The 25,833-nt window shown below is 38.4% G+C and overlaps 1 protein-coding gene across 2 annotated transcripts; it reads left to right on the forward strand.

Moving 5' to 3' along the window:
- The first annotated feature begins 2,122 nt into the window (after window positions 1–2,122).
- LOC126188052 (uncharacterized) lies at window positions 2,123–25,544 on the forward strand. 2 transcript variants are annotated; one of them, XM_049929486.1, is made up of 7 exons: window positions 2,123–2,290; window positions 11,310–11,562; window positions 20,311–20,365; window positions 20,528–20,677; window positions 23,139–23,296; window positions 24,730–24,835; window positions 24,924–25,542. In XM_049929486.1, exons 2-7 carry the CDS (start codon window positions 11,311–11,313, stop codon window positions 25,016–25,018), a joined length of 816 nt encoding a protein of 271 aa, XP_049785443.1. In that variant the 5' UTR covers window positions 2,123–2,290; window position 11,310; the 3' UTR covers window positions 25,019–25,542. The 2 variants fall into 2 exon arrangements, with proteins under 2 accessions (XP_049785443.1, XP_049785444.1); XM_049929487.1 differs by lacking the exon at window positions 2,123–2,290 and adding an exon at window positions 2,384–2,404 and having other exon boundaries at window positions 24,924–25,544.
- The last annotated feature ends 289 nt before the right edge of the window (window positions 25,545–25,833 follow it).

Consider the following 25,833-nt stretch of genomic DNA (forward strand, 5'->3'; position numbering starts at 1 on the left):
TGTGGGATCCACATCAGATAGGATTGTCGGAGCACATCAAAAAAGTTCAAAGAAGGGCTGCTCGGGGGAGAGAGTGCCGTGGATATGATACGCGAATTGGGTTGGCAGTCATTAAAGCAAAGGCATTTTTAGTTGCAGCACGATCTTTTCGTGTAATTTCAATCATCAACTTTGTCCTCAGAGTGTGAGAATCGCGCCCATGCACGTAGGAGGCAGAAATGATGATTATATAAAAAAAAAGAAAAGAGAAATGAGAGTTCGCACGGAAAGATCTAAGTGTTCGTTTTTCCCGCGCGCGTTTCGACAGCGGAACGGTAGACATAGCTTTAAGGTGGTTTGGTGAACCCTCTGCCAGGTACTTTATTGTGAATTGCATAGTAATCATTTAAATGTAAATGCAGAAATGACTTACTATGTAATGAAACAGAATATCTGTTGTCAAAATTATTCTTTCAAGTCCTCTTATAGGCCTTAAAAAAAATTAACCAGTCTGTAGTCAAGTTAGGGAGCACTGTAACTATATTCTAGGGCGTGCACATGCATTAATTATTCGCTCTTCTATCTTCTGTTTCAAATTGTTGTTGTTAATCCGGAATATACTCTTTCTGCAGATTCTGCAAAGCTTTGCATCTGTGATGCTTAGACCAATGGAAAAGCGCAGCTGCGACGAGGATAACGGCGTTATTTCGCGCGAACTGAGTGATAAACTTCAGTGACTCTTCACGCTGTAGTACTTCTCATTGTGTTGGTCCACGTTATGCTAAAGTTCGATTCATACCACAGACGTCAATGGAACGGACCGACAGGCGCTGTCACCGTCGATAAGTGGCGATTTCACACTACACATACAATGTCCCTTCCATCAGCCCTGAACCGCGCGGTGAAAATGTGGTTATAAGATTGGAAACTAGCAACCATAAAGTGTATTTAAACGCCAAAGAAAACTGCGTTGTGGATGTCCTTGATAAAGTTTGTAGCTATGACTAACTGCGGAAATGTGAAGCAGAAAGAGTCATCCAGACATTTCAGACTGTCGACGTTTATTTGCTAGTGAAGATATATACATACAAAGAAATCAAACAATATTTGTAAGACAATGCATTGAGACTGTTTAACTTAACCACTGTTATTTTTTGCTTTCGAAGTACAAAAAAATGGTTCAAATGGCTCTGAGCACTATGGGACTTAACATCTTGGGTCATCAGTCTCCTAGAACTTAAAACTACTTAAACCTAACTAACCTAAGGACATCACACACGTCCATGCCCGAGGCAGGATTCGAACCTGCGACCGTAGCAGCCCCGCGGTTCCGGACTGCAGCGCTAGAACCGCACGGCCACCGCGGCCGGCTTTCGAAGTACAAAATAACGTCAAAAATAACCGTATATTTTCCTTCAAGAGAGCTGATCTTTTCGCTGTTAAAAAGAGCTTAATTAATGAAAACTCTCACAACAATTAAAGTTATTTATACAAAGTGTAGCCTTTTACTCAGTCCAGGTATTGTAAAACCTGCGTACATCATTTTTCGCCTTTACATATCTCGCCTCTCTCGCGGAAAAACACTCAATAGAAAAATATCAGACTAGTCATGGAACATTCGTAGAGTATCAAAGAAACAAAGACAAATAATAAAGTCTAAGAACACGCAAAAACATGAAATCCGTTACGGTATAGAATTTTGACGTGAATAAGTCTGTCCTCATCAATCCACCTCCTCGTGAACGTCCACGATGACGCCCCTGCACCAAGCTGACACGTAGCAGTCGTGAAGACCAACTCCACAATAATAAATCACATTTAAAAAAGCCGCAGGCACAGCCCATGGGTTGATAACTGCGTAACAATACGTTCTGAGAATAATGTCTCCCCAAACCGGAGGAAATAGGCTTGCCGCGTGCGTGAGACGCCTTTGTTTACTCAGTGATGTGCAGCATCCAGAGAGAGAGAGAGAGAGAGAGAGAGAGAGAGAGAGAGAGAGTTGTAAGCTAACTCGCAGCGTCATTGCTGAGCATGTGTTGGGTGCTATCGCGTACAGCGTTACTGAAGCATTTTGCAGCACCTTGTGGTAGGGCGGGCGCCTGCTGTGTGACTGAAGCTGCTGATTCACGGGTGGGGGGACGCACGTGTTCAGCCTCGCTGACCTTGCCACGACTGAAACAGCAGCGTAACTGTGGATATCGTCGATTACTGCTGAGTGAGCGGCCGCTACTTATATCAACCTACGTACTAGCGTCACATCAGTCGGGCGACGACGCTTGCTGAAGAGGTGCTGAGAAGCTTTCTATTTCAGGTAGGCCACAACAGGCTTAACTTTCGCGTCGACTGCTTGACAAGTGTGTTCAAGCGTTGGTGCTTCTGACTGTCATTTGAAAACCTGTCAACCATTGTTGGTAATTTTTGACAGGCAAGTGGTTTGAAGTTTTTTTGTACATGCATAGGATGTTTCCTGTGAACTTGAAGCGGTAGAAACTGTATTTTCTTTCTGTGTTGTGCCTGACTGATACGCAAAATGCAAACTATAAAACACTAGTTTTTCCCCTTTGTGCTTTACAGTGTTTTTCATATTTTGTTGACAGTGTGGAACTTTCTTTCTTTCTCTTTATATCTCACAATCATTATTTCTTTGTGGACAACAAGCACTCAGTTACTTAAAAAACACAGAATAAGGGCACCGAACCGTAAGTCTATGAAATATTGCAGAGACTAAAAAAGCTCAATGAAGATACCGTAAATACCGTTTGAACTACGTAAGGAATCTTTGCTCCCTGGATTTTTTCAAACGATTTTGTACTTGTTTCCTCAGTTTGTTTACACTTTGAAACCTATTTTTCACAGCTACCATAAATCTTCTGGTTATATGTCACCGTATTCTGGTATTATAGGTAGATTAAACTGGCAGGTTCCTGAGAAAGCTTCGGTACGTTTGCTTAAAGGCACAAAGGTATTTATTTATTTTTATTCATTGAAGGTTCATCTCACAATGATATAGGCACTGTCACGCCAATATAAAATGAAAATTAATAGCTCAAAATATGCATAGACACAGAATATATATGTACCATAGAATGGAATGAATAGAAACAGTTTTTAACTTAAAAAGAAAAAGATTGATGATTTGAAATATAAACATTAAATTACAGTAGGCCTCTATGGGATTTACGTATTGGTCTAACTTTAAACGTGTAATAGGATCTGGGACCTACCTCACACTTTTATAACATAAAAACTTAGTATTTATGTTCACACCGCAGAGAGGAGGAATAGAAACAGGGGTGTTAATCTTTTTTTTTTTAATTTATTGGTCTTTGGCGTGAATAAAGACAAGTCAGAATTGTTTCTTTGGATCTAGGAGAGTAAGAAACAGAATTCATCTGGTTGAGAAAAAGTTTTATTTAATACAAAAACTAAAAATGGTGCATGAATTGTATTTTACATTGATTCCCTACAATCTAGGCAAACAAAACTTAGAATGGTATTCGTCTGTCTTCTGATATGGTAGCATAGGAGCATTTATGGACATTTTGTTTCTGATTGCCCCATTGTTTTTATTCACCCCATTTTATGGAATGCATTCGGAGGATAGGACAGGACAGATAATCGGGAGAGATGGTTGCCGTGGCCTTGATGGAAGAACTGTCTTGGCATTTGCCTGAAGTGATTTAAGAATAACTAAATCGGGACACCTGAGTCAGTGTCGTAACAGCTGCACTACCTCTTTTGGTTGCTCACTATTCTGTAATATTCTTTGGTTTACACACAATTTTCTTTTAATATGAGGTGTAGTTTTGCTCTTCATCACTGGACACACTGACACCTGCTGGTGATTCCTGGACTATGGACATGCTGCTGTGCCCCTCATACTAACTCCAGTCTGTTTGGAAAACTGGTTGCAGGTCCATAAACTTTCAACTACATTCTGTGTACATCATCATGTTCTTCCTTCGTATACTTAAAAAACTTAGTCAGCATCCCCTATGATGTGTTAGATGCTGAACTCAGGAGATTGACAACACATTATATGATGCATTTTAGATCGTGAAACATGATCATGTACTGTAGAGCAATATGATAATTCCTTCTAATCTGATCTGAGTTCTCCAAGTAATCATTAATAGTGTTGTCTGTATTTCTTATGAAGAATGCTTTGCTGCGGCCTTTTTAAACAGATGTATTGTAGCGATCTTTCTCCTCACATTGGGCAATTTATTATAAAATTTTATTTCTGATCGAAGGTACTGTTTTGAGTATTTTGTTTGGTTTTCCTTGGTGAATGTAAGTCCAGACTGGGTCTTCTTCTGTGATTATGTGTAGAACTGCTAATGAAATGCTTAGTAATGTTTTCCTTGACATGCACCACAGACTGGTGACTGTACTCACATGATGCAGTGCAGTAAGGATGCCCACTTTTTTCAATAGTTCTTTACAGTGAGCCTGACCACTACTTTTGATTATCATTCTTAGATTAAAAATTGTGTGCCCATTTTATACCTTGGAACGCCAGAAAAGAATCCCATAGCTAAGAAATGAGTGTATTTAGGAATGACAAATCTCTATAAGACATTGTTACAATCCTATGATAAAACCTATGAAAGTAATATGCTAATGACATTCTTATTGTCAGTATCTTTGTGTGTTCATTGAATGCTAAGTGACAGTCCATATTCATCCCTAAAAACTTCGTTTGTTACATAATCTGTAGTTTATCATGAATGCTTAATGTGACAGAGATGTTTTCCTTTTTCATGTTTTAGCGTATGCTGTTCGTTTTCTTGATTTATACTGCTCAGTTGTAGATGCCCTTGAGAGTTTCATTTGCTTTTTCTAGTAGGAGCTCTGGTGTTTTATCAGTGATTATAATATTGCTGCCACCACCAAAGAGAATTTTTTCCCAAGTCTACTGTCTAGAATGTCATTGATATGAGGCATATTAATAACAGAAATAGACCCAATACACTACACTGAGGAACACCTATGTTCATATGTTTCTTATCTAACAACTGTTTTACTAAAAATTTATCAACAGCATGCATGTTAACTATCTCTGCCTTTTGTACCCTGTTTTTCAGACAAGAGTTTAACCACTTGATTGCAATTCCTCTTACATCTAGTGCTACACATTATGGTGTTCATCAATAATGAGTGAGCTTGGTGTCTTCTTCCTGTGTTGTACTCACATGAAACATAACTCGTTCCATTTGCATTGATGATGTTTATTTATGTTCTTCTATTAGACATTAGAGTATCATGTTTACTCTGTAAGGGTAACCTTATCATTCGTAATGCCATTATAATTCCAAATGCCATATACTATCTTTTCACAAAGCAAACAGACCCAGAATATTTCAACAATAATGTCAAATCTGTTAATATTTTTTATGATGGGAAACAGCTAAGTGCATGCAATTTTAGCTATCCAGTTCTTGAGGGAATGCAGATAGCAGAGTAAGGAAGATGTGCCTTTCACTTACAGAGTGAGAGAAGTGGTCCAGAAAAGTGCACAACATTTCCATAATAGAGTGCAATGTTACCAATGAGAAGAACACCAAAAAGACATAATGAATGCAGACATATTTCTTATAGTCAAAGGTCAAAGTGGGTTGTAAAGCAACAGATGCAAGTCCTACTCTGGTGTCAATAATTAAGCAACAAATAGAAATTTTGTAAGATTGCACTTATTTTGCTACAAAATAATATAAACAGGTGACAGTAAAGTAGAAACAGTGGAAAGAACACAGAATGTAAGCAACTGAAACATGCATAACAGTGGAAAAAATTGCACTTCATTTTTCCAATGTAACAGATTTGCATGCACATTCTGGCAGCTGGTTAATGTGCTCAGCATGGGGTGTGACTACATCTGGCTGCAAGACAGGCCTGAAAACAATGGTTCATGCTGTGAATGATGTCATCAATCTCATGTTGAGGCAATAACACCCATTCCTCCTGCAGAGCTACTCACACGTCATGGAGAGTGGTTGGTGGATGCTGATGTGATGCAGTCCATCTCCCTAGGCATCCCAGACATGGTTTGTAGGATTCAAATTGTGAGAGTGAGGAGGCCACGCCATGCGTGCAATATCTTCTGTTTGCAAGAAAACATCAACCACCCATGCTCTGTGGGGTTGAGCATTATCATCCATCAGTATTAAATCTGGGCCACACTAGCTCACAACAACCGCACATGATGTCCCAAGATGTCATTACAACACCTGACAGCAGTTAAACCTTGCCTATTCACGTGTACAATTTTGTGAAGAGATGTTCGAGTGGTCAACATAATCCCTGCCCACACCATTAGGGATACCCCTCGATATCGGTCCATTTCGACAATGTTTGGGTTCCGAGATCATGTACCATGTTTCCTCCAGATGCAGATCCATTGAGAAACACTCTCTGGACTAAATCGGTACTCATTCATGAAAAGGACATTGGCCCACTCTTCGACCATCCAGGTGCCATGTTGGCGACTCCACTTTATCCGTTCCCTTCTGTGAAGACGCAACACAGGTATGCATACACCAGATCTCTGACAATAAAAGCGACTCTGCCGAATCCTTCTGTACACCATTTGCCTCAATACAACATGTCCAATAGATGCTGAGACGTCCAATGCCAGTTGCCATACAGTATTAAGGCAGTAATGTTATGCCCTTACAGCCAAATAACGATCTTCTCTTCCTGATGTCACTTGTGGTTGGCCCTGCCCTGATCTTTGGGATACTGTTTTGGTCTCTATAAACTGTCACCACATCTGAGAAACAACAGAACAATTCTTATTAAGATTCAGGCCATCAGTTTGCAACTGTCCAGCTTCCATTCTTCCTATGCCCCCCACTGCAAAGAGTCTGGTAGGCATCTTGTCTGCACCATACTGCACTATCTGTGAATTTATACACAGTGATTGTGGATATGGGACTAGCAGGCAAACACTGCCCCATTGATAGGTGCACTGACGTCATCATGGCATGGTTGTCTGTTGACTAGAATGCCATCTTTCATGCACCACACAATCATACAGACAATTTTTGACAGTTTGTATGATTATTTCATGAAATAGGCACAGAACGGACAAATAGCAGTTAGTTGCTTTAATTTTGAGCACAAGTGTGCTTTATAGTATATATGGGTTCATAAAAAATATCAAATTCAGCAACAGTCTGAGTGTAGAAACAGAAATTTGAGCAATAATGTTGAGGCTGCTATCTGCAGAGATGTCATTGGTTCTAAGGTTTGCAGCTGCAGATATCTTTGTTTGCCTCTAGTTATCCATCGGGGCTAGAGAATCTAAGTATAAAATATTGGGCACACTTTACATAAAAACTGTTGTTTTATATACTGTATTCGACTTTTTAAAGATATGGAGTGCTTCCTCACTCTTGTGGAATGTTGGATAAAGCTCAATTCCACAACAGTTACTTCCCACACCTACAAGTTTAACGGGCTGTTAAGTACTACATCTTCATCTGTACCCTGAAATTCACTGTAAAGTGCATGGAAGAGGGCACTATGCCACCATATATTAGATTTCTTCCTGTGCCATTCACATACGTTGTGTGGGAAGAATGACTGTTTAAATGTCTCTGTGATTAATGTAATTCCTATATGATTGATATTCAGGTGGTTCACACACTTTGCAGTGACCCCCTCATCGTGGTTGTACGAGGTGACGAGCAATGCATCCATCATTCTGAATAAAGGTGACTATGACACTTAAAATTCAGCTGATTCTCAAGGAGGATACTACTGGAAACTGCCACTGAGGAAGACATCAGAACTCCTAAAACAGTGATCATTGGAAGAAGCCGTTATTAAGATTCTCCTCCCTCAGAAACTGAGACCACCTACGCTTTATGGGCTGCCAAAGATCTACAAAATGGATTCTCCTCTTTGCCCCATTGTGAACGCTGTGGTTCACCGATTAACAGAATGCCAAAACATCCTGCCAGCCTTGTTACACCACTTGTGTGTGTCTGTGTGCAACACATCAAGATCCAAACTAAACATCTGCATCTTGAGGAAGGTGATATAATGGACAGTTTTGATGTGGTCTCTTTGTTTACACATGTTCCTGTCAAAGACTGCATAGATCTTATCTCCCAGTTACTCATTAGTATGACTGTGGGAGTGCTTAGGCATAAGTTGACATCATCGTATTGCAACCAGTTGGATGGCATAGCGACTGGAAGTCCGTTAGCTCTAACCATAGCCAACCTTTTTACAAGAAATTTGAAGATGTTGCTTTGGACATGGCTCCAGATAGGCCAAGTTGTTTTTATTGTTATGTCAATAACACTTTTGTCATATTTCCCCACGGAGATGAAAAATGATGAGAATTTTTAGAACACTTGGATGGCATTCACAACCACATTAGGTTTATGATGGAAGTAGAGATAGATATTTCATTGCCCTTCCTTGATGTCATTGTTCACCAGAAAACCATTGGACACTTCCGCCACAGTGAATACTGGAAACCTACATGTGTGGCTCAGTATATGCACACTCTTACCCACCACCGTCCAGCACAAAAACATGGCATTCCAAACACTCTCATTCACCAAGTTAAAAGTTAAAGTCGTCTCAGATGCTGAAAATCTGCCACTAGATCTAAGCAACTTCCGAAAAGTCTTCCAAGAAAACAGCTACAGTCATCACTAAATATCACTGGCTATTTCTGACGAAGAGAACCAGAAACTTGCATTTCTGACTTTCTGTGGCACACTATCAGGAAAAATTGAAGAGATATGACATCTAATCAGTGTTCAGACCCCCAGCAAAAATATGACAGCTCATAAGGCCTGTGGAGGATGACCTAGGCTTGGAACACCTGGAGTGTACAAAATACTTGTCAGTGTGGTTGCTATATTGGCCAAATAGTATCCACTATGGAACGATCCAGATGGAACATGAGAGGTGCTTATGCTTATGCTATCCTGAAAAATCAGCCATGGCAGAATGTGCTTTAGAAAATTGACATCGAGTTCTGTTCGAAGAAACATCTGTCATTACAACGACAAAGGGATTTTGGGATGGCATCATAAAACAAGCAGCAAAAATGAAACTATCTGAAAACACCATCAATAAGGATGGTGGTTTGCAGCTCAACACAGCCTGGTACCCAGCCAGCATGAGGTTGAAGCAGGCACGGCAGATATAGGATGAAAAAATTGCCACAGTTGACAAGGAAGAGAGCACCAGTCATGTCTCAGCCAGCAGTGTGACTATGTAACGGCGAGGCCACGGTGACACAGCAGACATTTATACCTGACAATGGCTGTGGAGAGCTTAGTTGAATGCTCAAGGGATTTTAACCACCTGATGTGGCTGGAAGCCCAAGAAGACTTTATTAAACTTGTGACCGTTCGTGCTGCCCTTCTTTGTGCATGTTCAATATCCTGTGTTAGTCCTATTTGAAATGAGCCCTACATATTGAAGCGATACCCTAAGATTGATCACGTGAGTGTTTTGTAACCAACCTCCTTTGTAGACTGCCTGCGTTCTTCCCATGTTCTGGCAGTGAACCAAAAGTTACTTACTATACTAGCAATTGAGCCTATGTGATCATTCCATTTTATATCCCCAAAAATTATTACATCCAGGGATATTGGTGAATTTTATTTCAGTTGTGGCTATTATGACTCACTGATTAGATACCATAACATTTTTGTTTTGTGAGATGTATAATGTTACATTTCTGAATATTTCAGGCATGTTGACAGTCTTTACACTTCTTCTGAATTGTATCGAGATCTGACTGGATATTTGTGCAGTTGCTTTCAGCTAGTGCTTCATTACAGATTAATGTGCCATCTGCAGGGAGTCTAAGGTCACTGTTAATATTGTCTGCCATCTCATTAGCATTCATGTGGGACAGTAAGGTTCCAAAACCTCTTCCCTGGGGCACTCTGAAGTTACTTCTCCATCCAAAGAAATACTCCCTACATAGAAATTGTGAATCCTGTTCCATATTTCATTTGATGTCCCATATAGGATTGTACTTTTGTTAAGAAGTGTTTATATGGTACGGAGTCAAATGCTTTGTGGAAATCAAGAAATACTGCTTCCCCCAGATTGTCTTGATCCATAGCTGACCTAATTTGCGCATTTTCACTCAATAATGCCATATTGAATAATGTTCTGGGGTAACTCATCTTTAAGAAATTCTTCATTGCTCTGTTGAGCTGTAAGAATATGTGGAACTTATCCACAACTATCTTGTAGACGTCTGTTTAAGAAGTTGGGCATTCTGACTACTACTTCACAGTATATTTATTGCCTCATGAAGTTTGTTGTAAACAATCCACTACTGTTCAAAAGGAACAATGATATACATAATTACAATACCAGAAAGTAAAATGACATTCATTACTCCACATTAACGTTATCTTTTGCAAAAAAAAAGGTGTGCACAATGCTGCAACAAAAAATTTTGATCACTTGCCCAGTGATATAAAATGTCTGACAGACAGTGAAGTAAAATTTGAAAACAAGTTGAGACAGTTTCTCCTTGTCATCTTCTATCCTGTAGAATAATTTCTTTTATTGTAATGTGTAAAAGATTGTTAGTAGGCCAACTAATTCACATCTATGTATCTTTATTTTATTTTATTTTCTAATCTAACTTAGAAATGTTCAGCATGTAACCATATGTAAAAATTAATTTGTGATGTGAATGTAAAATGACTAATTCCACATCATTGTGATTTATCGTGCAAAATGATCAATGGAACATGAAATTAACTAACGAACTTTAAGGATCTCATATGCAAAAACATGAGATGGATTTCACTTGACCAGTTATTTTGGAATCATTGCTAGATGTCACAGAGGAGATGTTATTGTGTTGGAAATGCAACATTATGTTTGTGCTCAGAATATGTTCTATTATTCTACAACATATAAATGTCAATGATATTGGACTATAAGATTGTTACTTCTGTTTTCCCTCTTGTAGATGGAAATGACCTGTGTTTTATTCCAGACAGTGGTTATAGTTTTTCTTTGATGGATTAATGACATTTTATGGTTAAGAGAGCGACTAATTCAGCTGTAGTTTCTTGCCTTTCATTCTTTCTGGCCAACCTGATTTATTTCTTGTTGGTTACCAAGTTCCTTCAGGTATACAAAGATGGTCCTGCTGTAAGGCCACATCTGGCTACCAATCTGATTATTGTCAAACTAGACTTGTAAATATGTAAATGACTATATATATATATATGAATTATGTTTTTTTCTTAGACTGTAATGTCGTAACATGCAACAGCCCTCTATTCCTACATATTGCATGATAGCAGTATATTCTTTGTGTATAGGATGACGGATGGCTGTGTAGTGGGATGGTGTGGTCGTGGTGAGGGCCCAAGGAAGTTTACACGCAGGCCTGTGCAAGTGTGCTATGATTCACCTGCTGCTGCTGCTGTTAATCGTTCATACTATGATGACCGTCGTTATGAGGCACTCACAGGTGACAGGGTTCTTGAACTCATTGTGCCAAAGAAGTCTGCTCGCACGTGGAAAGTGATGCAAGGGGAGCTGTGTCGGATAACTGTCTGTGAAGGTTCACAGGTAAGATTCTTCCTTAAAACAACATGTATTAAATCAGAAACCAATTGAACCTGTGCAGTGCTCACTGGACAAAAGTCAGAAACAGTGTTCAAATTCCCATCTGATCATCCAGATTCAGGTTTACTATCGTTTCATTAAATTGATTAAGCTGAATGCCTGAATGATGAAAACAGTATGACGAAATTATGTTTTAATCTTTGTCCAATTCATGATTGTGCATCATCTCTGATGGCTATATTGTTATCGTGAGTGGAACACAATGCTCTAATCTCCCTTCCTTTAAGTAATCTAAACAGTGACAGCTATAGACTTGGTTTTTTGGCATTGATCATCTTTTTCTTCTATATTAAATTACAGCCTCTCTTACTCCTTACTTGCTTCCCCATGTCTTGTTTTATGCATACTGTCATTGTTTGTACTGATGTTATGTTGATTCATTTGATAGAGCACCCCTTATTTATATATATAGCCTTTGGCAGCAAATGGTCAGTTCGCCACGTAAAATGTAAATAACTGAGATACTATACAAAACATAAATTGATGACACAATAAGAGAGCTTAGGAGCCTGCTGTTGATTAACATGCATGTAAGATATTTTACAGTAGGGTTTTGTTAGTAAAGGAAAAGATGGAAGAACAATATAATAACATTCACAATTAGCAATAGTGTAGTGGCACAAATATAAGTAGAGATACAAGTGCATGTTTAACAAAAGTTTTTGACCTGCTGTGCAAAAATTTTGTGTGTTAGATTAACAGAGATAATTGTCTGTCACAACAAGTTAAGTAATAAAATGCAACGAACAGGAGCATAAGAAATGTTCAGAGCTTAAATTGAAATAATAATACATGTAAAATACATATTGACATGAAACAATGGTTAACTTAGTTCTCAGTGCTGTGTTATTACTACAGACATATCTTGGCAGCGTGTAAAACTATAAAAAACTCTTTAGTATAAGCAGGATTACTCAAAGAAAGCCAAATGGTGGCATTGTAGGAAACTCTACTTTCAGATGAAGTAATTGTTAGAAAAACAATTGTCTATGCCTCTCTCATACTTCACGTGAAAGAGGATGTGATTGTCACCTTCTGTAGCGTTATTCCAGTCACAGAATGGAGTTGGAGTAATTACTGTGGAGTGAAGGTGCACCTGAAAGCTTCCATGGTTGAATCACACATGGTGGACAGTGGATATCAGCCATCTGATAGGGGTCTACGTGGCATAACAGATGGAACACAGGCATAATATCTTCCTCTGAAGAACAGAGACACATTCCAGTACTCTTCCCATTGCTGAAAGGCATTCCATCTCATCAGACAGTACAATTCAGAAGACGAAAGTTTGTGGTCAAAGAAAGTCAAGATTTTGTAGCTTCTTTAGCAAGGACATCAACTTTTTCATTAAGAATAATGTTGCAGTGGGATTTAACCCACAGGCATTCTACCAACTGCCTTTGGATTTCACACTGGATGCACTGCCAGATGATAGTAAAGATGAGATCACTGGTTTTTGAATTTCACTTTTTGTGCCTAAGATATTGTAAAACTGATATAGAATTACATAAAATGAGCACCATGGTGCTATATCCATGCTAGGTGGATATCGGTGCACTGATCTCTGAATGTAGAAATGGAGGGAGCTGCCAGGTGTGAGAGCCACCTGTGGAAGAGTAACCCAACCAGTGGTACAGATAATGAAACACCACAGACGACAGACAAGACAGCAGACCAGGACAAGGACAAACAACCATACAACACAATGAGGTGCTATGCAAAGCAGTTGCCACAACGATGACAATAGTATATCAAGAGCAGCATAGAGACAATCCAAGATAAAACCAGAGAGGGTAACCAGGTGACATGCAAGATAGTTATCCAACAGTTCTTGTACAGCAAATGTTGATCAATAGGTATCAAAGGTGAGCACTGAGCTGACTGGCTGTGTGCCGTGCAGCTGCATGAATACTGGCTATGTGTAACGGTATTGGCCGGCGCACTCGTGGCAAGATGGTGGCACACTTGCCATGTGAGCGCAACGTGGCCATGGTGCCCTATATCAGTTATCAAGGTCCATCTCCTCAACCAGGCATTCAGCCTCTGTAGTGCCTAATACCAGACTTGGAAACATGAAGGAACTGACATATTTTAAGTCATTAACATATCTATGGCTTCTGCAGAACAAAATGAAGTTTACTTCAGCAGTTGAAACATTTTTTATACTTGTATTTGTCGACAGAGAAAGGCACATCCCACATTTTCTCCCTCTCTTAATTGAGTACCATTGGTATGGAAATACAAGAGGTCTGACCATTTCTGGTATACTAGGCACATTGTATTGTGATACATGAGTGGCTTGTATGTTAGTTATGTGCCAGTTAAATGTTCACACATTTTGTGAGAGAGGATCGAGTAATTGTGCATATAGATAGAGCGAACTTAAGCTGAGGATTTTTGTTGACAGACGAGCCCATGTTCTATGGCTAATTATCAGTGAATGTGCAGAAGTGCTATGAAGAGCAGTTGTAAATGAAGTCAGTTGCCTCCAGTTTGGAATGGAAAGGACGATTTGAAAAGCACACCCTATTAAGTACAGATTTGTCCACCAGCAGCTGCCTTCTGACATGCAAGGGCATTTCATGGGCTTCAATTAAGGATACATTCTTATTGGTAAAGCCCATAGCACCTAAGCACTGCTGAACATATGTAAACTGAAACTTTTCCAGTTTTCTCCAAAAGTCATTTTGCCTGGTATGAGACACAACACGAGCTTAGTCAAGTCTTCATCAGATAGGGCTTTGTGTAACATCAATAAATATGTGGGATGAGAGCCCCACCAAATTTGGGAGACTGATTGGATATTACGTAATGCTTTTTCACAGTCACATATGACAAGGTTAGTGTGAGGGACCAGTGACAACTAGGAATCAAGGACAATGCCCAAGAATCAAGTCTGTGATGAGACTGGGTAGCAATCAAAATGTAGGATGATTCTGTCACAAATTCATCGATAGGAACACTTGAAAAATACAACGAGGGGTGACTAATCGGCCAAAGTTTTCAAGCTGTCTGCTCAGATGCAGTTTTTACACATGGGCCATAACAGAGGAAAGTGCAGCTTCACATTCCACAAAAGATATGGAGTGAATATACAAGCAAATATCAGCAGCATAATGAAGTATTTTGATCAGTGTGGGAAAATCTGTTTTGAGATCTATGGTGTACATGGCATGTAGTAAAGGATTGAGAACTGCCCTTTGTGGGAGGACATTTGAGACAATCTGGGGACCTATCATTTTACCCTGAACTTTATAAAAACCTTTCTTTCTGAAATTGTACACTCTAGTCTGTAAACATTTCTTTCTAGGACACCTAGAACCCTCAGTTTGTGGAGCAAGTGATCTACTTTTACATTGTCATATGCTCTGTTGACATCAAGGAAAAAAAACTGTGATATTTTGTTCTAAAGACTGCCAAGATATCTGTTAAGAAGTGAGTGATATTGTTGATTGTGCCATTTCCCCTTTTAAATCCAAACAAAGAAGAAGCGAAGAGGTTGCTCGATTCCAGACACCGCTAGAGTCATTGTGTAACTAACTGTTGCAGTGTTTATCCAAACAGGGTAGAAGCCAAGAGGTTGTTCGATTCCAGACACCACTACAGTCATTGTGTAACTAAATGTTCCAGTGTTTATCCAATACAAGAGCAAAGTGCAGTGGGTCAGTACAAAGCTGACTGACAATTATCTTTACTTCTTTTCAGAACTGGGATAATTGTGTGTGTTCTCCAGTCTTGGTTTCTTCAGTCCTATTAACATAAATGGAGGAACAAGGTAGTCATCACTGTGGAGATAGCGTATTGAACCTGTGAGTGGTTGAGGACATACCAAAAGAGGAGAGATTCAATCAGGATCGCTTGTTCCTGAATTTATTGATTCTGTGCCATAGTTCTGTAGTACTACTTTCCTTAGTTAATGCAGAGCAGAAGTTTGTCCAACTTAGCTTCTTTTCATGCTTAAGGACTTTCTTAACTGTATATTTATTCTCTTGTTGTTCAGAAAGTTCATTATAAAGTGATAAGCACTTAATGCAAGACAGTGTTGTGCCACTGCCTGAAAGCAGGCAAACCCAAACAGGAGAAGGATTCCTTACAGTTCCTGCCAATGGTAAAGTATTTCTTCTAAGTAATGTAAGCATGTTCTGCATTGTTAGTGGTATCAAGGAGCATCATTTAGGCTGTATGTGTGTAATGAGCAGCTGAACTGCTGGACTGGTTCTTCTAATATTGATGCATAAAGTGTCCAGAATGCCTGTCCATGTGGTGGAGGGACAAAGTATGCAAGTGCATTTTAGATTACTTGTGATTCTTACCTCAATTTGGAATTAATTGGACTCTAGTGAGTCCATTTTGATGCACCATTTGTTGGAAAAACTGAAGTCACCAGAACAATGTCTGTTATCAACAGCTGATCTGCTTTTATGTGGTTCTGAGATCATTGTAGGAGATCTGTAATTTAGAATAATAGGCTCTTGTCATCTATGGCATCCAATAAATCTATATTGCTCACATTCATGGCAATACATCTCCGAGCTTGATGGTGAACATTAAAATCCCAATAGACTGTATGTGGGGATGGAGGCTATTTAAATAAGTCTCCTCAAGTACTGCTTTAGAGTCTATAATGGAAAGGCTTGTACACTGAAGCAACACAGAATTTAGTTGTAGGAGTCTTGACCTTAACCAATATTTCCTGGGAGTCCAATGAAGGTAGGGACTTTCTGGAAAGAAATCGCAGCGCTTCTTAAAACACCAACGCCATGTTTACCTTCCTGTTGTACTAGGTAGTAACCTCAGAAGTAGATGCTGACATTAGGTTTTGCCACATTTCACTCAAAGAAACTGCAAAATAACTGTTCTGGGAGAGTTCCCTCTGAAAAGCTTTCCAATTAGTTACAAAAGAACAGAGCATTCTGCTGGAGAACAATATTAGTCTTGTAGATGTTTACAGAAGTACTAGCTAAGATTCATTATTTTCAGATTTTCTCTGTTTTGAATGACCATTCAAGTGATTTGTGAATGGCTCCAATAAACAACATCAATATTCATTATGTTTCTTAAAATATACCGGTTACCTGAAAGGTCGATTGGTGCTCCTACTTCCTTTGTTAGACAATTAACCTTTAATGATATTGAGAAATTTCTTATTAATCGAACTAGGCTCTTGATTTGATAGATTTTTGTTACCTGAGATGTCAGTTCCTTCTGGTATACTAGATATGGCTTATAGGCGTGTGTTACTGATGAATATGAATTGTCCTTTGTGGTACTATCTATGCTGGGAGCTTGACAGTAAGCACAGAAGTGGGAGTTGTGTTCATTGGAACAAAGCAGTTGACTTGGGTCTTGATAGCCACAAAGATATTGTTGTAAGTTAGGAAAACTACATTTCATGTGTATGTTCAATTTTAGTACACATTTGGCCATGGCACACTAATTATTTGGTGTTTGTCTGTGGTGTGGCTCTTCTGACCTTCCCTTTGATTGGTGCCAATGAGATATGCTCATCTCGGAGGATTCTGTAGTGCGGTTCCTTCAGTTGGTGATGATATCTATACCATGCGAGTGTAGGATTTGTCTGATGCACAAGGCAGCTGGGGAGCAACACCCTTATAAACACGCTCTAACGTGAATGCAGCAAGACATTGTTGTTTGGGGAATTTTCTGTCGATTGACAAGATCAGCACAGACTGAATAAATGCTGGCCAGAACACGTAGAGCATTTGGACTGATCATGACAGTGTGAACTTGCTATGTCTGAATTACAGACTATTAAAGCACTGAATCTCAAAGAGAATGTATGGTTCCTCTTGACATCAGACTCCATATAAATACTGTAATCACATCCTGGTAGTCTCTGCGATTTAAAGATTAGTGTACATAATGGTTATTGAGAAATCTGTTCCAATCCATTAATATTAACTTTCTTAGTGTGCTGCCTAACATTTAAGATTTATTTTTCAAAGTAGAAGATACATCATTATTTGAGCTCTGTTTCACCTGTTTATACAGTGTGGTATACATACTAAAATCTAATGTAGGTACAGAGCAGCTATTTAAAACTTGCTATAATTGGAGTAAATGGAATGGGACTAATAGAAGCACTGAAGAGAAGAAGACAACTCTTAGAATTACTTAGAATTACTTTCTTTGCCTGAACTGCACATTAACAGCAACAAATATTGTGCCCAAGAACATATACAGGGTGTTTCAAAAATGACCGGTATATTTGAAACGGCAATACAAACTAAACGAGCAGCGATAGAAATACACCGTTTGTTGCAATATGCTTGGGACAACAGTACATTTTCAGTCAGACAAACTTTCGAAATTACAGTAGTTACAATTGTCAACAACAGATGGCACTGCGGTCTGGGAAACTCTATAGTACGATATTTTCCACATATCCACCATGCGTAGCAATAATATGGCGTAGTCTCTGAATGAAATTACCCGAAACCTTTGACAATGTGTCTGGCGGAATGGCTTCACATGCAGATGAGATGTACTGCTTCAGCTGTTCAATTGTTTCTGGATTCTGGCGGTACACCTGGTCTTTCAAGTGTCCCCACAGAAAGAAGTCACAGGGGTTCGTGTCTGGCGAATAGGGAGGCCAATCCACGCCGCCTCCTGTATGTTTCAGATAGCCCAAAGCAATCACACGATCATCGAAATATTCATTCAGGAAATTAAAGACGTCGGCCATGCAATGTGGCTGGGCACCATCTTGCATAAACCACGAGGTGTTCGCAGTGTCGTCTAAGGCAGTTTGTACCGCCACAAATTCACGAAGAATGTGCAGATAGCATGATGCAGTAATCGTTTCGGATCTGAAAAATGGGCCAATGATTCCTTTGGAAGAAATGGCGGCCCAGACCAGTATTTTTTGAGGATGCAGGGACGATGGGACTGCAACATGGGGCTTTTCGGTTCCCCATATGTGCCAGTTCTGTTTATTGACGAAGCCATCCAGGTAAAAATAAGCTTCGTCAGTAAACCAAATGCTGCCCACATGTATATCGCCGTCATCAATCCTGTGCACTATATTGTTAGCGAATGTCTCTCGTGCAGCAATGGTAGCGGCGCTGAGGGGTTGCCGCGTTTGAATTTTGTATGGATAGAGGTGTAAACTCTGGCGCATGAGACGATACGTGGACGTTGGCATCATTTGGACCGCAGCTGCAACACGGCAAACGGAAACCCGAGGCCGCTGTTGGATCACCTGCTGCACTAGCTGCGCGTTGCCCTCTGTGGTTGCCGTACGCGGTCGCCCTACCTTTCCACATGTTCATCTGTCACGTTCCCAGTCCATTGAAATTTTTCAAACAGATCCTTTATTGTATCGCTTTTCGGTCCTTTGGTTACGTTAAACCTCCGTTGAAAACTTCGTCTTGTTGCAACAACACTGTGTTCTAGGCGGTGGAATTCCAACACCAGAAAAATCCTCTGTTCTAAGGAATAAACCATGTTGTCCACAGCACACTTGCACGTTGTGAACAGCACACGCTTACAGCAGAAAGACGACGTACAGAATGGCGCACCCACAGACTGCGTTGTCTTCTATATCTTTCACATCACTTGTAGCGCCATCTGTTGTTGAAAATTGTAACTACTGTAATTTCGATAGTTTGTCCGCCTGAAAATGTACTGTTGTCCCAAGCATATTGCAACAAACGGTGTATTTCTATCGCTGCTTGTTTAGTTTTTATTGCCGTTTCAAATATACCGGTCATTTTTTAAACACCCTGTACTAATGTAACTGAGAGTGGATTCAAAGGGATACTGTGTGTTATATTGAGACAGATTTGTGAGTGCCACATATTACTAAAAACTTGTTCTGGGAAATTCTTTGTCACACCATTTGGCACCTGAAACATTGAACTGATAGGAAATTAGTTGTGAAATGAGCATGCAGAAGTGCTGTAATATGATGATGTATAGATGATATTCTGAAAACACATTCACACACTTACTGGAGGTAAATAATACCTAGTCCAAAGAAATTGTCAGTACACCATTCTGTAATAAACTGCCAGCAATACCAGTGCAATGCAGATGGTGATGGTATGTTATAACTCTGGAGATCATTACAGAACAAAAATCCTCATTTCATTGCAAGATGTAATATGGTACACTAAATGGAGGCCAGGATTGCAGGACTCTCCTGCAGTCTGACAGTTTCTGTTTTCTAAAAAATGTTTCTTGTTAGAAACAATACATCATCAGTCTGAGGTAGCCTGTGTCATAATCTGCTACAAAGAAAATAGAAGTAGATACTCATTTATATACCTTATAACTGTCTAAACAAATGCTGTAAGGGAAATATGCACATAATAGTTTCATTCACCTATTTTCAGACTATTTATCAAACTTTACAAATCGAAGTCATTTAGAATTATATGAGAAATTTCAACAAATACTAATAAGCTTCTAAAACATTTTTTAGTGGTTATTGTTATGACATTTGTGATGGAAGACTTACACAGGTAGCTAATTATAAATATTAACAAACTATCTGATAAATACCTATATTGTTTCCTTCTTAAAAAAATTACAAATTTTTTTCTGTGTTTTTAAGATGCTGAGATGTAATATTAAAACTATTTTGTAAAAGTATTACTATAAGGTTTGGAATGACTTCATTAGCACATTTTCTATAGTTTTCATTTGATGTATACATGATGTTTTCAGGTTGGTGATTTAAACTTCTGGAATCTTCACAATACAAAGGAAAGATTTTATTCTGGTAAGTAAATATGAAGGAATGGAAGGACTTTAAAAATTTTTTTAAAATGTTTATTTTGACGTACAAAAATCTTAAAGACTGTATGTTACTCTTTTAGTTTGTTAACTGTACTTATTGGAAGTGATGCATCCAGAGAAAAACAAAACAAACTTTGTTTTGCAGGAAAAACACGTCAGCTACATTCTGCACATCTGACTGTTTATGACAGATTGTGGAGCAATTTACCGTACCTACGTCCAATGGCAACTGTAGTTGCTGATTCCATTAAGTATGGTATAGATGAGGATGGTGCAGGTGTACATGATGTTATAGGTAATACTGAGGAATATAATATTGTGTATTTCAGTAAATTGTAACAAAACTACTAAAAGTGACCATTTGCTATATTAACACACACACACACACACACACACACACACACACACACACACACACACACACACACACACCCTCTCTCTGTGTGCGATGTATCAAGCACGTGTAATGGTCCATTTGTGTGTAAAAACATTCCCTACCTGCACTTGGAAGTAGTTGCAGAAGTACCGTGGCCCAGATATCTTGGCTCCAGACTCCTTTACCTCTGTTGTGATACCTGTGTCAGCTTGGAAAGTTACTTAAGATGCTAGCTATTGCTGAATGATTTCAGACTCTTCTTCTTCAAAATACATGTATTCATTATCTGTTGATGTGACTACATTGTATTTTTACAGTTGGTTGCACTCAAAGTTACACAACATTAGCCTGGTACAATGTCCCTTGTATGTCCTGGCTGTCAACCAGTGACTGACTTATCTTTGTTGGATGTCAACAAGCAAGTTTTCTACTCCCTCGGGGTTCCATGGGTAGGAGCATATCTCCCAGGTGGGACTTACATGGCACAGAAGAATCGCTTATAGCAGCAAGTACTGCAGTGATCATAATATCATTGCCCACTGCCCCGTCTCTTAGATGTGCTGTTTTCATACCAGCATGTGGTACATTTACAAACAAAACTAAAGTTTGATGCACAGAAGGTGGGTAGCAAACATCTAATAAGTGGCAAAAGAAAATTCCCCTAAAAATTGTGGACATCTTTCATCAGATTGAAAGGACTGTAAAAGTTTTCAGCGTAGATGGATCCAGGGGAATGGAGGACAAAGTGTCATTCACAGCTCATCTGCCACCCCCACCAGCACAGGGACCAGTGCTGAAAAAGTCTGAGTCCTCATGACTCTGTCTGAAAATAATGTACTTTTCTTGATTTTTCCAACAGCCCTAAATATTCTAAACTTGATGCCTGGTAATGAAAAGTTCCATAAACTATTTAATTAAATGGTAACATACAGCTTTAGAGCATTGGATAATTTTAGTATAATGGTATTGTCCACATATCTACAGAAGCAGAGGGGTTTCAGGTCTGTGGCCACTCCTCAAAATCTTCCATAAAAGAGTTAGTCACTGTCGTGAACATAGTTCTCAGTTCAGCTAAATCAGCATTTTCTTAAGTTCTGGTTATTGAAAAAAAAAAAAAAGAAAAGGAAGTTGTAGCACAATGTCTGCCCAGCTACCATTACAGTGACAATCATAATGGTATTAGTCTTTCACTTCGACTGTTTGACACTGACATTTATGGAATACATATCCATTGATTTGCAGCCCTAGATTCAAGTATCATTGCTTTTAACAGTCTCAGTTACAGTGTACATGGAGAGTGGCAGGAAATTAGCTATGGGTGAAGAAGTCAGCACGCAGATGAACTGCTGCTAATGTTATGGAATAGTTCTTAGTTCTGCCTTTTCAGTGCAGTGTTGAACCGTCACACATTCACCGTTTTGTTTGTAGTGGAAGTTTTTGTACTTCACTGCCTTCTGTGTAGGAACTACTCATTTCTGAGTTTATTAAATTTTTGATCAGTACAGTTTCAGACCCTGTGACAGTTTTTGCTAAATGTAAAGGACGATATATGTATGACTTGTTCAAATTACATTTTGTTCATGTGTTAGTTGGTGTGAATTTAAAGTTTCATGGTTGGATACTCGTGTTTAGTGATCAATGGAATCAAAAGGATAATTTCAGCTTGAAATCAAGATTTTAAAATGTGAAACATATGTGTAGAAATGTCTCTCCACATTTATAGAAGTTAGCACAAACACAATCATTTATGAATGCTTCGTCATCGTTGTTTCTCTCTTACATCTGTTTGAGCTTTCAGTGAGTTATGATCTTGTCTTGGTGTTCCCTGCCTCATGTAATGTTTATATTACTCTCTCTATGAATGAACCAATCATTAGTTCAATAAATAAATCACACACACACACACACACACACACACACACACACACACACACACACACATGCAAATGCAACTTGCACACATGTGATTACAGTCGCTAGTTACTCAGGCCAGCCTCCTTTTCATAATATTGTCATTATTCCACCCTGGATTTCCCGGTGTTTGATTTCATTTGTGTTTATAGTGGCATAAAAATGAACTGTGGGAAACAAAATTGGATCAGTTAAATTATGCAAATATTAAATAACTTATGTGCTGTTTCCAAGAATTTTGTGAAGTCTAATTAAGTCTCAAAACTAAATCTAAAGTTATTTATACACATACATATGATATAAAAAATTAAATATCCATGCATTTAGCTTTAGATATTTTACTTGTGAAACCTGCCCAGTGTTTTGAAATTGAGGGATAATTCTGTCTCAGATGGAAAAAAAGTACTTTTTGTGATTTTGTTGGTAAATTGCATGTGGGGGTATATTTTTTTGTCTTTTGTGACCACAGGAACTAGGTGTGATCAGTATACAACAAAGCTAATTACTGGGAAAGAAACAAATGACTCGTGTCATGCATACTTAACAGAAGCTGTAAAGAAAGAGGGCCTGACAGAAGATGATGTACATGATGTATGGAATATATTTATGTGCACAGGATTCACTAAGGTAATATATGTATTTAGTTTGTGTATTTACTAACAACTTCAAATTCAGAAATTTAAAAAAAAATATAGAATTTGAATTGATACTAGAATTACTAGTTTTTTTATTTAGTCGGTAATAAGAGAAAACTGGAAAAAAACACCATAATGGGCATGAGAATTATTGTATTGACTTGAAGGCAATGCATGATGTTACACGGAACAAAAAGTACGAGATGAAAAGTATGTGAAGGAATGTTGATGGGAAAGACATAATGTACAAGTCACCAATAAGTTTGGATCCTAAAATGCAGTGACGCTATGCCTGATATTGCGTGCCATGTTAATTGCACAAAAGGAGTATATGCAACTAAAGAGCTTTGTGTGGATGGATGGATTTGGGGTTTTAAGAGACCAAACTATGGTCATCAATCTCTCCATAATGGGTGTGTCAGAAACATGGGAGAAAACCATTTTATTTTAAACTATAAACAAAATGGAAGGGGGGGAGGGCAAAAGAAACCGAGCATAGGACAAAGTACATTTGGCCATCAAAATGAACTGAAAGTCAGAAAACTCAGAGATTTGAGGTACAAGTTGTTGGAACATCCACCGTTTTCACCAGATTTGACACCCTCTATGTCTTTGTACATCAAAGGCAATTCATGGATGGAAAACATTTTGAGTCCAATGGCAGCCGTAGATGGAAATATTGCAGCTTTTCCATAAAATCACTTCACTGATGGAATAAAATCACTTAACATTGTTGGGGTATGTGCATTGACCGAAAAGAACCCTGCCTTGAAAAGTAAATGTACTTTTTAACCTAGAAATAGTCATTTGCTGTCCGATCAAAAATTATTCACATTGCTCTCAGGAGGAAAATCCTTAGAACTTTTTCATGATTTATAACTCTTAATTCCACCCTGATTACAATTGTTTCGGTGTGTGTTGAGCATAAGCCATTATTTGCCTCTACTGCAGTCTAGATTCCATTTTTTATATTCATAAGCTTATTGTGTACCTCAGATAAACTCTTTACATATGAAGCTGCTATATATTATACTTAGAGTCTATGAAGAATTAAAATTCATCCAATAAGTCAGAATTTGTATTGTCTGTGGCAGCTGCTTACTAAATGAAAACCATCACCAACTGAAAGGTTGGTGATCAATTAGAAACAATTTAAGAGGTGTAGTCCTATTGGATGTTTTATGCACTTGGCATTCTGTGACATGTGGACTAGCTTATGCAATCAAGTATGGGGAGGGGGCGGGGGATGTCAGTGGTGACTCAAATTGTCAGTGGGGAGTTATGTTTCATGTACATTAAGTTCCATCATAGGTAATAGCCATGCTTTTAACGTATTGCTCTTGAGAGTTATTTACAGAACGCTAAATGCAATGGGAGTGCTGAACTAAAGCAAATTATAATATTAAGTATCTGATCTTTTTTTAGGATACACACCAGTACTTTGCCAAAGCCAGCCCAGCGAAGAAAGGTGACTACATTGAATTTATAGCAGATATGGATCTTCTTGTAGCATTAAGTGCATGTCCACATGGTGAGTAACAAAGTGGAATGAAGTAAATTAGAATGTGTACAAAACATATCACACTATGTGCTCAGTTTCATAATAATTTTGCTTCTAGGAGATGTATCGATCCCAGTTGGCAGAGAAATACCTGACAGCATTTGCCATCCTCTGAAAGTTGAAGTTTTTAAAGCAAAGAAACCAGCAGCATAACTCTGTATTTAAGGGTTGGTTATGTGCCATCTCAGCCAGTTCTCGCATTTTGATACCTTGGCATAATTACCAGTCAACCATATGTACAGGTGTCAATAAGCAGAGGCACACTCAGTCATCTACCACTAGAGCTGTCTCTACTGTTCTTCACCATTTTTCTGTGGAGAAGAAAAGGAATATATTGCTGATATATGCTGTCTTAAGATAGTGCAGTTTTTTTAACTTTACAGTTTTTGCATGTGCAAAATAATCTGAAAATAATTGAAGTATCTGCAATTTTTTTACTAGTGTGTACTAGAAGTGTGTATTGGTTTTAGTTATAACAACTGAGTTTCTTCTTATGAAGTTATTGTTCAAACAGTAAGAAAGACTAAATTCTTCAAAGAATAAGAAAATTTTTAATGTATATAGAAAGATAATATGTATACAGAATGTGCAGTATCACTGTTGTATATATTTCCAATGGAGGTTACTTTTACAATTACTTTTATTTGATGTATCATCAGTTGTATAAAGACTAAATACGTTGCTGATATGTTTTTAAAAAATAAAGTTTTTACATAAGTTGAAGCATATTTGTACACACCACATGTTCTCACTGGAAATTGCATATTACTTACATCGGCCTTCATAAAATCCTAATATTTTGATTTCGATTTTGTAATTGTCTAGGCCTTTCAAAATACCATTTACAAATATATATAATAAAATTTAAGAGAAACATGCATTCGAATAAAAACAAATATTTCTCAAGTGAAACAGTCACCTTGGAAATAAATGAGAAAGTCACATAAAAAGGCATGGGATATCAAATT

The sequence above is a fragment of the Schistocerca cancellata genome, chromosome 5 (assembly GCF_023864275.1).
Source record: "Schistocerca cancellata isolate TAMUIC-IGC-003103 chromosome 5, iqSchCanc2.1, whole genome shotgun sequence".
NCBI classification, from domain to species: Eukaryota; Metazoa; Arthropoda; class Insecta; order Orthoptera; family Acrididae; genus Schistocerca; species Schistocerca cancellata.

What these genes read in the sequence shown, in the direction of transcription:
- LOC126188052 (XM_049929486.1), top strand. Translation starts at nt 11,311, where the DNA reads ATGACGGATGGCTGTGTAGTGGGATGGTGTGGTCGTGGTGAGGGCCCA. An exon ending in CTGTCTGTGAAGGTTCACAG is followed by an intron (nt 11,563 to 20,310) that starts GTAAGATTCTTC and finishes TGATGTTTTCAG; the next exon opens with GTTGGTGATTTAAACTTCTG. An exon ending in AAAGGAAAGATTTTATTCTG is followed by an intron (nt 20,366 to 20,527) that starts GTAAGTAAATAT and finishes TTTGTTTTGCAG; the next exon opens with GAAAAACACGTCAGCTACAT.